At 41.1% G+C, this 14,134-nt stretch overlaps 1 protein-coding gene across 2 annotated transcripts in view; it reads right to left on the bottom strand.

Annotated features, from left to right (window-relative positions):
* LOC311491860 (phospholipid-transporting ATPase IA-like) overlaps positions 1 to 12,125 on the bottom strand; it is a 33,425-nt gene extending 21,300 nt beyond the window's left edge. For both annotated transcript variants that reach the window (XM_084549906.1, XM_084549905.1), the window contains exon 1: positions 11,757 to 12,125. In XM_084549906.1, the coding sequence (XP_084406032.1) occupies positions 11,757 to 11,805 (49 nt within the window). In that variant the 5' untranslated portion in view covers positions 11,806 to 12,125. The remainder of the gene's footprint in view (positions 1 to 11,756) is intronic.
* Between the last annotated feature and the right edge of the window lie 2,009 nt (positions 12,126 to 14,134).

Raw genomic sequence — 14,134 nt, 5'->3', positions numbered from 1 at the left:
TATTCATTATATTGGACTATTTCCTTACTACCTTAAGTATTTTAGTTTGGCAATTTCAGCATCAAGGTAGAGTGTATATGACCACCTGTAATGTCATAGAATGCAGTATAAAAGTCCAAACTATGCAACATTACACGTGTGTACAGGTGTACATTACTCGTGCCTGGCTTGGGACAGTGGTTGCGTTTCACTTTCACTTTCCCCCTCCTAGTTTCATGCAAAACTGAGAGAAAATCATTATTTCAGATTTGACTGAAATGATCATCTATGCTAGTGTACTAATGAATGACCAGAGTTGACATGGCATACAACCATCCAGATTACTCAAAAAATGTTAATGGTTATCAATTATATGCCAAAGACAGATCTCTTAAACATCAAGGAACTAATCCAACAAACAAAGTCAAGAAGATAAACCTTTAAGCAGCTTGAGTAATCAAGGAATTAGTGTGTATAGTGATAAATTGGAAACAGGGGATGGGCATTGTTGGTGACTGCAGCATAAGGCCTATGTGTAATAGCAGGCCAGAGGGGCTGGCTGAGCAGCCGTGATTGATGCTGTGTCTCTGTTCTGAATGAGCATTCGCAGCAGGAGCCTGTGTGCTGGGCTCGGCCAGGTGCTGCAATGCACCAGTTGCAGCTGGTGCTGCTCCTGCTTAACTTAGTCCTTTTCCTCTCCCTTCTTAGCAGCTTTGACACAAAGAGTTGTACACAAAGTTCAAGTGAAAGCTATTTTAACATATGTATTCGTATGATTGCAAATAAAGCCATTATCAAATTAACACCGCAAACAATTTATTCTTTGAGTTTTTTACATTTTATAAAGCAGAGTTTGATTTTTAAAAATGAGATGGAGTTCAGGAATAGACCAATAGTGTAACAGTTGTTTCTGTGTGGCCCATTAACCAAATATTTAGTCTTACTGTTCTAATAATTATAGTCTATAAAAATCTTGGCATGACACATAGTGTCATAATAAAAAGAAACCATTGGGTTAATACTGCAGCTATTATCCCATTAAGTATACAAGTATGAATTTTATACAATATGTGTGGCCCTAAAAAATTAGAGACACGAAAATAGAGAAAATTAGCTCCATAATATGTATGTATAAAGTAGGGGTTGTACCGACTAGTCGACTTCACTGCTTCCATGACCCTTTAAGCACGAAGTCGACTGGTTTCAGCCATCATCTGTTGGTGGATTCACGATTAAAACTGCAGGGGGTTGGGGGTTGTTGCAGTGAGTGAGAGGAGGCTTTTGAATTGTTGCATTGTTTGAGTTTCTTGCTTTAGTAATAATAATCATCTCGGTATGTGAGATATCAGTCTTGGATGCATCGTCCTGTTTTATAGCGTATCCAAATGTTGTTGATGGTTTCTATAGCGGTGGTGTCATAACAAGCGTTTTAAGAGGGGTTTTGACTAAGGTTGGAGGTCATTGAAGGCCTAGGGGGAAAATGCATGGCCCGCCACTGCCTAGTATAACTTAATATAACTAAATATGTCATAATATAATGCAGCACCTCTGATAAATATGTATAATATAATTACATGAACTACAATCAGATTTTTGATACAGAAAGTAGTAACAAAGTACAGTGCTCTGATTACAGCTATTAATTCGGAGCCTCAAGTGTTTAAGGTTTTTGTGACTGATACTATTCTTGCTCACTTGATCCAATTAAAGGCTACATGTTGAACACTTTAATTGGATTTGAGAGCAAAAGTAAGCTTGAGACAGAATCTGGTCAGCTGGGCTTGATAAGCTGCAAAGAAAACACAGTGGCATTTTCTGACCCATCAGTATTGAATACTGATGAATACCTAGGACTGTATTATATTATAGTATGCACTCATTTTAGTTAAGCTAAGGTAATAAAGGTTCGAAGTAACAATGGAAACAAGTTTGACATCCATGTGCAACCTACTGCAACTGTGGCCAAATTTAAAAGTAGCACACAATGCCAAGGCCACAATGCAAATGAGCTTGGGGTGAAAGGTGGAGGAGGTTATTAAAATAGCTCTGCTGGAGCTTCCTTTCAAACACACTCTGTGGATGATGTACTAAGAGAACGCCAGTGGGAGCTGCTCTTAACATTCCCTGGTGGACGATGTGCATTTTCTCAACACTAATTTCATTAACTGCAGGCGTGTTACAGCTCAACTACCCTGACAACAATACACACGGCAAGAACGGAAAACTGGCTAGATTCTCACTGTTGGCACAATCCTTAATTTGTGTTATAGTAGGCTTTATGAAAACATCTTTCATCTAGTAAATGAATGACCATATAAAACAATATAAGAGGGACAGAAAAAAAAAAAGAGGGAAAAGAGTAACAAGGAGCCATATAAAGCACAGTGGGAGTAGAGAGCACACAGCTCTGGAGGGGGAAGCCTCTAGATGAAGGATCAATGCCACCAAGTGTCGTAATGAGTTTGGACAGAGGCCAGATGTCAGGATTATTGCTTGTGTCAGCCAACAGACGGACGGGTGGAACAATAGTCACAAGGGGGCACATATATTCGAGAGGGTGCCTAATGGGAAAAACTGGGCTCAGAAAAGCTTGGCCAAGACATGCTGGTCTTCCCCTGTCTGTCTTTGTATCCCTTGCTGGGTGTTGTAGGTTAGAGAGACAAAGAGAAACCAACAGAGAGAAATCCCTGTTTGAACACATTTGTATGCGTTCCTAGACATTGTATGTTACCTGGTTACCTTCACCAAAAGCAACTACCTTTCACACACTTAAATATGACGCCGTAATGATCCTGGTGGCAACTTATTGTACCGTAGTGCTTGTATCCTAGAGCTTAATCAATAGCCGTAGATAAAAAGAGGTTAAAGATAACCTGTGCAGATTTATGATATCTTGGGTGGTAATGTATTAGCTCAGGTCAGGTACAAGTGCTGGGGGTTGAAAATGAATGCTGCCGTGACTGTCAACACAGACAAGATTAACGGCATCTAATGGCAGCATTGACCGGGACCAATAATGACCTGATAGTCAAGCATGTAACATAGCACAGAATCTCTTGACACTGAGGGTTAAATACTAAATACAGAAGATGACTGGCAATACACAAGTGACCATCACTTTCAAAAAATATGGATATTGGCTTGCTGTTGTCAAATAAACAGATATGTCATCTATTGTCAAACAAACTGTTTTAAAACAGACATTTAACTGAATAGTTAATGTTGTCTAAATATATTGTAGCAACCGTATTGACCTCAAATAAAGTTTTGAAGACAAAGAAAAGATATCACATAATGCACTCCCTGCATTTTCAATTGCAACTTCCTTTGCTCTGCACCTACTATGTCTTTGATTACACAGTGATGATTCAGTTGGATCCATGACTAATTCTTCAGAAAGGCCCATCAGTCAATCCCCAAGGGAACAATATAAATCTAGAGGCGAATCAAAATGTAAAAAGGCTTCCTGCTTCCAGAAATAGGTCCAGGAGGAGTCCAGTCCAAGTCGGAGATAGAGAACGCTAATGAGCTTGAGAGACTTGTAGGCTGGTCAATAAAGTGTAGATGAGGAGGCATGTGACCTGGCCAGATCCGGGCTCCCACACCATTTATTCAATACTACCAGGGTGGGTGGGGGCAGGCAGCTTGGGACTACTGACATTGATCTAACACAAAACAAACGAATTGCTGCCAAACCAAAGTCAAGAAGCTCTGTGAAGAAAAACTGCAATAAGTAAAACTGCAAGGCAGAAAATACACATTCATGTCAAGTGGCTTTGATTATGTTGAAATCTTTTACACACACAAATCGCAACTACTTTTCATAATTTTTTTATCAAATCGCAAGTACTGTACTAGTCAATTCATACCAACTAACCAAAGACCACCCACATCTATTTTATTTGTGGGACTATATAAATTCAAATTCAAAGCAACTAGAGGAGATATTTATTTAGGCTTCTTGTTCCGTACAAATTTCAGCCCAGTCAAAAGGAAAAATAATAATAATAGTTATAGTTCTAAGTTTTTGAAATGAGCTGGAATAAATTCTGAATATTGGTCCAGTTAGAGTGAATTTTCTCAAAAAGAAATATGAGCTTAATATGGAGTTCATCATTCTAAGTCTTGATGGTATTATTTACATAAGCTGAGGCTATCTACTATTGTTATTAGGCTCAAATTAGTTGTAAATAACTGTCTCAATCTCACAATCCAATGAGTCTAATGTGGCCTTTAAATCTACTCATCGCCAAAGAAAGAGCTCTACATGATTCATTTACGCCAGATAAATATTTCAGTAGTCAAAGCAGCTACAGCCTATTCATGGGATCCAAGGTCCCAGAGATGAAAGCCCCTTGCCTATCTCCTACCATTTGTGAATGAAGAGGGGAATATAGAGTAGACGCTGCTTCAATCTAAGCAACAGCAACATCCATAAGTCGCTTATCAGATCACAATGCTGTAACCAGCACTCACAACAACAACAGGGCAGCTGCAGAATTAATCCCCCTCCCTGCTTGGCTCCTCATAGGCTCAGGAGGGATACAGAGGGAGGAGGGTGCAGGAACAACACAGGCAGCTGGGCCTTGCAGTGACATCACAGGGCTGGCCTGGCTTAGCCTAGTGAGAGATCTGCAGGGAGAGATACCTTTCCCCTGTGTTGACTTTGTGAATGATAAAAGAGAAGGGCACATGGCATGCAAATCAACGGACTGAAATTAAGAAATGGACACCATGAATGTCAGTCCGTCATGGTGTTCCTTGTCTACATCAAAAGCAAATGCATAAAATAACAAACCAGGTCCCAGTGTCACACAGGTTGTCACCAGGTTTCTGGATAAGGTTACTGAGGCTCTGCAAGGCTTTACTTAAGCTAAATGTTAGCACCAGTACACCAACATGCTGATCATAAGAAGCTACTGTATGTTACCATGCTTTCCATCTTACCACAGTTTGTTAGCATGCTAACTTCTGCTATTAAGCACTAAACAGCTAAGGATGAAGAGAGTAACATTTGTTTTATAGGTATTCTGTCCTAAACCAAAGTATAAAACAATAATTGTTCACTAAAAGTGGAACACTCAACCTGCTCGTAGGGCTAAATGAAAAGTTAAGTTGTTACCAAAGTGTATCTTTAAGACTTTCTGATATAACCAGGCGGTCATGAAAAGACAAGGAACACTTCAAATGTCAAAGCCCTGTGTGAACAACAACATTGCACATATAGAGAGCTACCACATCTAGTATAAAACGACATTTAGAATGTGCTATATGGTGCACAGCTTCTCCTTTTTGCAGTAACAGGAAGAACAAGCCGCAGTGGCATCTCAAATTTATGATGAATGTTGTTGTTGTAAGGCCAGATGTAATAGTTGTGACAACTGGGATCTCGTCTCCTGTTTGACAGCTATTTATTCAGTCTAAAATCACACTCAGTATGTTAATTACTGCTGAATAAACTAAGTGACACTCATCAGAGATCAAGAGGAACTTTCTCAGGAATTCACATCCTGTCAGCTACAGTACCAACAGTCAATATTAGTTTTCTTAAACCATAATGCTACAGCTTTCAATATTATTTTAGTTGCCTCAGCTTGAACAAAGCTTAAATTGCCTAGACTACAGAAGACGTCCATCCGACCCGCCATAGGCTCATAAAGAATTGGAAATACTATTACATGTCTCAGTTAACCTAAATAACATTGTGGGTGTTGTGGTGAAGGTGAAACTTATCAAAGGGAAACTTATCTTTAGGGATAAAAATAAGCGCCACGCCCCAATCCCCCCGGTCTCGCAAAATCCTGTGGGAAACACTGAGGGAGTGGATGAATACAGGCTAACCAAAACCCACGAAACATCATTTATCATTAATATGGTTTATGTGCGACGCTCGTTTGTGTTTGGGAAGAGTAGTACTGTGGTGCTTACTCATAAAGACAAATAATGAACATTAAAATTCAGAACTAAGAATTGAGGGGGCAAAAAAACTTGATAAGGACAACCACACTCATTTATAGAACACGCTCTCTAAATGCATGGCCCTTACATTACGTGTTTGATGGGCCTGTTAAAAAGGCTTAACCACACCTATGGACATGGACCTGTCTTAGCCCGATAGAGGATATAGTAATGTGGATGCCATCATTGTCTATTATCTGACCAAGACTCACTGATGCACATGGGGATCAAAGACCAGTGCAGTCTAGTGCAACAAATGAGCTACTGTACATTTCTGAAAAACTGCAACTGCAATGGAGCAGCATTGTCCACCTCTAGTTTCTATGCAAAGCAAATGCTGAAAAGCTGAACATAAAGCTGAATGAGACTGGATCAAGGTCATAAAGTGCACAATCTCTTGGAGGGTCAAGGGCAGCAGGAGTTTCATCTTCCCAACCACTGATGGTGTTGCTTTCTTGTGGTGTGCCTGCAGACACCTCCCCATCTGACCTCGTCATCCCACTGTGACTCGATCGCACTGAGTGTCTCCTGGCTCGTGAAGGCTTGCTGCATTTTCCTGCAGATATAGCGTGTATGCGTGTGTGTGTGGGGGGGTGTGTGTGTGTGTGTGTGTGTGTGTGCGAGAAAAGGACAAACACAACCAGCCCAGGCAATTCTGCTCACCAGCAAAAACTAGATTGGCTTCCTTCTAGTATCTGAAATTATGTTTTAACTTTCAGAAAGGGGTGAAATCTACAGCTGATCGCTAAATCGAGGTGTGTAGAAGATTTATCTAACCAAACAAACATGCATTTATAATGCAACCTTTCAGTGGTTTATGAATGAGTTTCAATCTGAGCCACACTAGTGAGGATTTCAAGCTAGACTGCAGATCAGAGGATCCAATCAAATCCAGAAGATGGATAATCAAGCATTCAGGACACTAAGACATTGAAGTATCTGAGTTCAGGACAGCACAATTAGTCAAGCTTTTCAAGAGCTGTTGTCAGTGTTTTATCTTTTGGTCAAGCCCCCTCAAACTTTCAGAGATACATATTACATATATAAACTAAATCATTAATAATTGATAAATAATTAATAAATAATAACTAAAAAGCCTTAAAGGGGAGGGTTATTTCTTATCTAAATCTTTGCAAACGTGTCAATCATCAGTACATCGGTTTTCCTTCAGTGCAGTGATAAGCATGCTTCTGCGCCTCTGCATTAGACGACCTATAGACGCTTTGTCTCTGCACCGGTCTCCCCATGAACATGTGCGCAGCCCCTCCTCACAGTGATCTGCCACATCCACTTTGCCTTGCAGACAGAGAAGAATCATTGAGGTGAGGGAAATAGAGTATCTGAAGAAACACATATTAGACTGGCTGCAGGTTAGTGATGGAGGCAGCACATGAAGTGGAAAATAGAGGAGAGGAGACGTCCCATGCCGGCACAGAGAGCAGAGAGGCCTGAGGGGACTTGATATGACACACCAGCGGCCCCAGACAGGGGATTTAGTGGCGTGTTGGGCTTTTGTGCCACATTATTATCAGCCAGTGATCCGCCAGGCACATGGGCAGCTCTCGATCCCTTCAGAAGGGAGCAGTCTACCCCCCTTCAGTCTCCCTCCCCGTGCTGTTATTCAGACAGACCGAGGCTTAGCTGGCGTTATTGAAATGCTACAGGGGGAACATCCTGCTTCACTGACACTTGGAAAAAAAAAAACTTGATAATGACAGAAAGGTGGAGATTTAATGCTTAAAGAAAAAGCTGACCACTTTGTGTCTTTATTGTTAAACTTGTATGTAGAAAATCAGTGGATCATGTAACTCTGCTGACACAAAAAAGACAAGCATTTGGGCCTTGGATAGATTCATACTCACAGAGCACGCTTACCTGCCTTGCTCCACCTTTAGTGTCAACTGTTAAAGGGGATTAGGCCTGTCTGCAGATAAGCATGTAGGCTAAGATGGCAAACAGGATGCTTGTTACCATCTGTTCAGCTTTAACTTCTGTGGCTTCCATCGATCAGCTTCTAGACAGCGGCTTCTTAAACACGTTCCTACCACCATGGAAATTTGCGATCAGCCTCTAAAGGTGCCTGTCCGTCACTGCAGGATCACACGATGATAGCTAATGACGTCACCTGGACCCCAAGTGTCCCAGATAAGGTTATTTTGGCAACACGCTTAGGCACAGGCTGGCAGTGATGTTGGATGTTTCCACGGCAAAGCAGAACGGAGTGATAAGGAGTGGAGCGGCACGTGGTGGCCAAGACCGGGGAGTGTGCAGCGTGGGGAGCTGATGGACAGGCCGCTGATGGATTAGGTGGTAAGCCTGGCAGAGGGCTGCCCGTTCTAGATGGAAGCCTGCCTGATGCACTGTGGTGATTAAAATGTAAAACTGAAGGGTGGGGAGTGTGCTTAGGCCCTCATAAAAACAACCAAAAGAAATGTTGCAAACAGGCATGTGACTGAGCAAAACAAGGAAGCAGATATAGAGCCATGACGCCGGAAAATGACTGATACCGGACCAGCAGCACAGGTCATCAGCCTGGTAGGACAGGAAGTGACCAAATCCAACACACAGACATATGCTTTAAAAGAAACACTTAAGCAGGGGGGATAAGAGTGTACACTTAGTGCAAGACGGACAAATGAAAAGCCAAATTGTTTATGCTCTTTGTAACCTAAAAAGGCTGGTGTGAAGGTGACAGCAATAGCTGCTGAATAATTCATGTGTTCGCTCTTGTGACTGCAGCAGCCGCATAGGTCGACAGATTTATATAGAATCTATATTGGTATTTAATTATTTAGATTGCTGCCAGTAATGCACAAGGCCTTCAGTGGGTGACGCCATCATTTCTGCTGTGGACCACAACAAAAAGACAAATTGTTTTGCAGTTACCAAATCTCCATCGGGATTTTAAGTCATAAAACTACCACACAACCACTTTCAGTATGAGCATGATTCAGGGGAAACTCATTTTAAGTGCACAGACATTGGTGTCTGTGGAACACTTTCATTTTCGTTTTTGAAACCACTGAGCTTCAACAGTCAGTTTTCTGTCCTACACAGCTCACCACTACATGACCAGTTACATGAGCGAGCTGTGGAAGAGCGGTTAGGGAATCAGTTCTTCGACTGTGAGGTCACTGGTATGATCCCCACTATGGATCCATGGCTGATGAGCCTTAAGCAAGTACCTGCTTGTGTGGTTGCCCACTGCTCTAAGTGTGTGCTCACAATCATACAAAAACAACTGCCTGGTATGACTGTACATACACCCATCAGGCATAACATTATGACTACCTTCCTAATATTGTGTAGGTCTCTCTTGTGCCTCCAAAACGGTTGTCATGACTGTGAATGGACATGGACCTTCTGAGGGTGTCCTGTGGTGTCTGGCAACAGAATGTGGGTTTAAATTTTTCATTAAATTCATCAAGGATACCTATTATGGTATGTGGATATTTAAAGGTATGGCTGATATTTGCAGATTCGTCACATAGTTTGGTTTATATTGAAAATATCTCATTCATCAGTTCAACCTCAACGAAACTGTATGGGGTATATACTGTATCTGGACCTCTGAGATGCTCAATATTAAAATTCCATGAGAAATGAGGGTGCCTCATGACACAAGGCCGACGCTCGGTTTGCCAGTGTCAAATCGTTAGCGAGCATCAATAGTGCTAATTTTTGTGGTGTGTCCCACATCATTAGTCGAACCCTTGTCGGTGGATTTTCAGACAATTTACTACGTTGAATCAGCGGTGAAACAAATCGGCCAGAGAAATCACTTCTGGCTTATCAGCTTAGCGAACCAATATACGAGAAGAGAAACGGAAGTGACCAACTGATCAGAATGACTCAGGTGTGTACGATGGTTTGTTGCTCTTCCTAGCTTCCTAGCCTCCCAGCTATCAGTAACTCTTTAAGTAACACCTTTTGAATGATGAATACAGATAATTCTGTGAAGATGCTCAGAGAGAGAGAGCTAAATCAAAGGACACAGAGCTTGGTGGGTTTTACTGAAGACATTTCCCTACTCATCCTTCTTCAGTTCTGGATGATTTGCAAAACAACGAGAAAACTCAACAAGTCAAGTTGCCTTTGATTCAGCCACCTGCTGGTATGAAGAGATATTTCCTTTCATACAGTCACAGCTGGCCTTTGTTGCCGATAGTTCTTTGATGTTTTGATGAGGTTTGGTGCTCTGTACCTTAAGCCTCATTATTGTCTGCTGCAACATCTTTTTTTTTCAATGCTTCTCTAGTGGGTAAAGCTTTTCTGTTAAACGATGACAGCAAAACTATTGTCCCTTCAATAATCTCATGGGTTTTTACTGGTAAAATCAACCCTGGTAAGTTACCTTTGACATTCAGAAATGCAATCAGTAAATCAAAATATGATATTGGTGCCAATACGGGTAAGAGATTTGTAGGCAATTATGTGCAATGAGTATATATATATATATATATACACACATGTATATATAATATTGAGCATACAAGTAGCATAACCCATCTCCAGCAGCTTGCAGAAAAGTTCACCAATACTACATTTTTAAATTAAGTTGCATGTCTCTTTAAAAATGGATTTCTTCATTTTCTTCTCCACAGTCCAGTAATACTTTCTGTATGAGCTCATACTCAACAATCAGACTGTAATACACAATGATGTTGCAACATTACTACTCCTTAACCACATCACAGCCATTTTACGGTTTTACTGGGAAGTACATATTAGATATAGCCCTTAATGAGGCCTTGACATTTTGAATTATAGAACAACTTACTTGGGAGTGCATAAAACAAAAGAGAGAAAGCTCATTGTAACTCACTTGAAGGGGCCAGTGTACTTACTTTAGCAGCCAAATTATATACTCAACTGCAATAACTTAAAGCCTACGGTTATAAATCAAACCTACGCCATGCGCAATCATATCACAACAGCACTTTTACGATGAAAAGAAACAGAAACTGCAGTAGGCATCATAAATAATGTGATATGTTACTGATACCTGCAGATCTGGCCCTGAGAGGTCAGGGTCGGCCACAAAACAGTGATGTGAGGGATTTAAAGACTTCATAAAGAAAGCCCTGCAAGACTGTGCGCCTGCAGCTGGTACTAAACGTGCTAGCCTGGATAAACACACTATAAAACTCATATCTACCAAGAAGCATTCAGAACACTTCAGAACGCAGGAATGTATATCCGCATCCTCTTTCCGTGGCAAACGCAACAGAGATGCAGTGGAAAGCTACTGGTGCAGTGGAGGAGTCGGGGTCCCAGATGAAGTACAATGGCTGTATTATTTGACTGTTGTGGATGACATTTGCTTGACACTTGTGATGTTAGCACCGTCAGACTTGTGGATGCTGTCAGTGAACTTCACTTGCTTCCTGACATGATGGTACCTATGCTAAGGGGAGTGGCAGGACAAAGCTGTCCCAGTCTGGGTGGATGCTTTTGGGTTAGATGCATCCTACACTGGTTTCCTATCAATTACAGTCACCAATCTGGCAAAGCCTCAGCCAGGGAATCCCCTATGTTCCAACAGACTCCTTTCACTTTGAGCTAAGTTTTTTTTATTTATTTTTTATGGAAATTAGCTGTATTTAATTTAAAAGACGTATTTTCGTGGAGACTCCTTCAGAAAACTTTCAAGCCCTCTTCCCCTCGGGGTTGCCTTTGCTCCCCGTTACCGTTAATCAAAGCTTTTAGCTAGCAAGTTACTGCAGCTGCCGGCTGGCCTTTTTACAGTAACAAGCAAACATCCATAGTATGCTGGAGACCCCTAACACATTAAACAAACTGAAATCGCTTCTACATACCCTCCGCCCGGGTACGAAGATCAGACATCGTTCTCTGGACGGGCGGCATCTCTCCACGCAGAAGCCCGGGCGACGGCACCTGTCAAGCGGCCGCGGCTTGTCAGCTGTGCTCCCTGTGGCGGCTGCTGCTGCTGCTCCTCAACCGTTGAAAAGAATTTCAAAAAAACGGCTGAAATTAACCGGAGGAGCCTCTCTCATGCGGACCGGACTGCGGCGTGTCTACGGATATTAGGAGATGTAAACGAGGAATAAACTACTTTAATTTCCTGGTGGTGACAGAACCATGCTCAGGAGCCAAAGGAGGTTCCCGGATCCCCCAGCATCCCGGTTCAGTCAGCGGGATAAAGCCGATAGACGACCTCGGTTAAAGCAGGAGTGGACACGGACTTACCATAAACTGAAGTGAGGGGGACGGTGCCGCTTCACATTATGGACCGTACCACATGCAGTCGCAGCGGGAGGGGTTCACTCAACAAAATAGCAGTCATTTCACCGCTGCCAGGAGTAAAATAAATCACAAAAATTGCATTTTACCAACAATTTAAAAACATTAAAATGCTGGATTTCAAAAGACACTCCCGATTAATTTATAAAACCCCTATGTGGTTTTAAAATCCGGCATCACGATGTCAACTGAGAACAACAAATCCCCCCTCTGCGGTACGTGTTGTTGACAGGTTGGGAGTTGGCTTACCACAATTGAAACACGTTTTTGTGTAGAATGTGGTTATTTATGTATTATAGTTGCTGCATTGTCAACATACAGCAACTCCACAACTAAAGAAATGAATATTCATTGAAATATGTTCAAAACTATATTGCAATATTTCGGATAGACGTATATCCACTCTCGCTGTATCGTGCTGTACACGCCACAATATTGATATTTCCTTCTGCATGATTTGTGCGTGTTACAAAATACATGATGATCCCTTTTGCAGTACATAATTAAAAAGACAATAAATTGTTATGTGTGTTGCTATTTATGCACCTTGCACACTGGAAGTATATTGGTAGCTTGCATTTAGATTAGCCTGAAATCTGAATTATTATTCAAACTATGAAAAACATAACATGTAATCAATTACGCCAGGGATGTATAAGAAATTAAAGATTTGGCATTTGGCCTGGGGCTTCCTGTTCCTGATCTGTGGTCCTGGTCCCACCAACCTGTCCACTGTTAATTACTGATCCATTCCTACCTAAATGTTATGATTAAATTCTCCGACCTGCTTATCATTCTTTATATTTGTGCATTATGCCAGCCAACTCACCTGAAATATAACAGCTATCATCAGTGACATAGTTTCATGCCCCCGTGCTCCCGTTCATGTTATAAAAATTATTTTATGAGTTCAATAAAAACTTTGAATGCCATTTCTATACTTTCGTTTTATCCATTATCAATCTCACATCTATCATGCATCACCTAGTATCATGTACTCTTGTTTGTCTCATGTATATATTCTGCATGTATGCATCTAGACATGTGTGTATGAAACCATCTCGTTCTTCCTGCTACTCTCCCTTCTTCTCTCTTCTCCCTTGAGACAATTTGAATAGTTATTGACAATTTATAAATTAAACTGAACTGAACTGAACTAAAGTTGATAAGAGAGCAATAAAATTCACCCATAAAATTGCTGATAAGTTCTTGTTTTCCATAAAATGTCCTCCTAATGGGTTTTGTGCCATTAATCTAAACGTAACACTATAAAAATAAGATGTGTCAGCCTGATCGACAATACTAAGTGTAATGGAGACACTCTGTGATCTTGTACTGTGCATGCGTAAACTATTAATTTGTTCTTTGGTCTCTCTTGCAGAGACCTTGCTCTTAGTGTTATTACTCTGACCTCAATAAATGAATATTATTCAGACAGAGATAAGATGGGAAATGTTATACTGTATGTGTGTGAGGTATAGAGACGACTTGAAAACCACTACTATATCTTGCCAGCAAAGTATATTCTGTGATATTGTAAGAAAGGCACAGTTTAGTACCCTGTGACACAATGAACGCTGAACTTTTAAGATGCTCCACAGGGGTTGTTGATTCTGCACATTTAAAGCTTAGATCTGAACAGAGCAACATATGATGTGAGAGCACAAAAAGAGCATCCTTGTTTCATCTACATGGACACTTTTACAGATCACACTGTTATAAACTACTTCTCTACTCCACATGATAGCATTCAGGGATATTTTTGAATGGTTAATAGTGTAGTGCAATCAGTCTAGTTTTAAGAAAGCCCATGAGTAAAGTAGTTGTGCAGTGGAACACATGGGCAAACAACAACAACAACAACAACAGAGTTGTAAGAAGACACTCGTATCAGTCACCGTGTTATTATGTGATTATTGTCTAGAGACGAGCT

The sequence above is a fragment of the Chelon labrosus genome (assembly GCF_963514085.1).
Source record: "Chelon labrosus genome assembly, chromosome: 8".
Lineage (NCBI taxonomy): Eukaryota > Metazoa > Chordata > Actinopteri > Mugiliformes > Mugilidae > Chelon > Chelon labrosus.
Note: the sequence above shows the minus strand (reverse complement) of the source record. Positions and strands in the feature narration are given on the sequence as shown.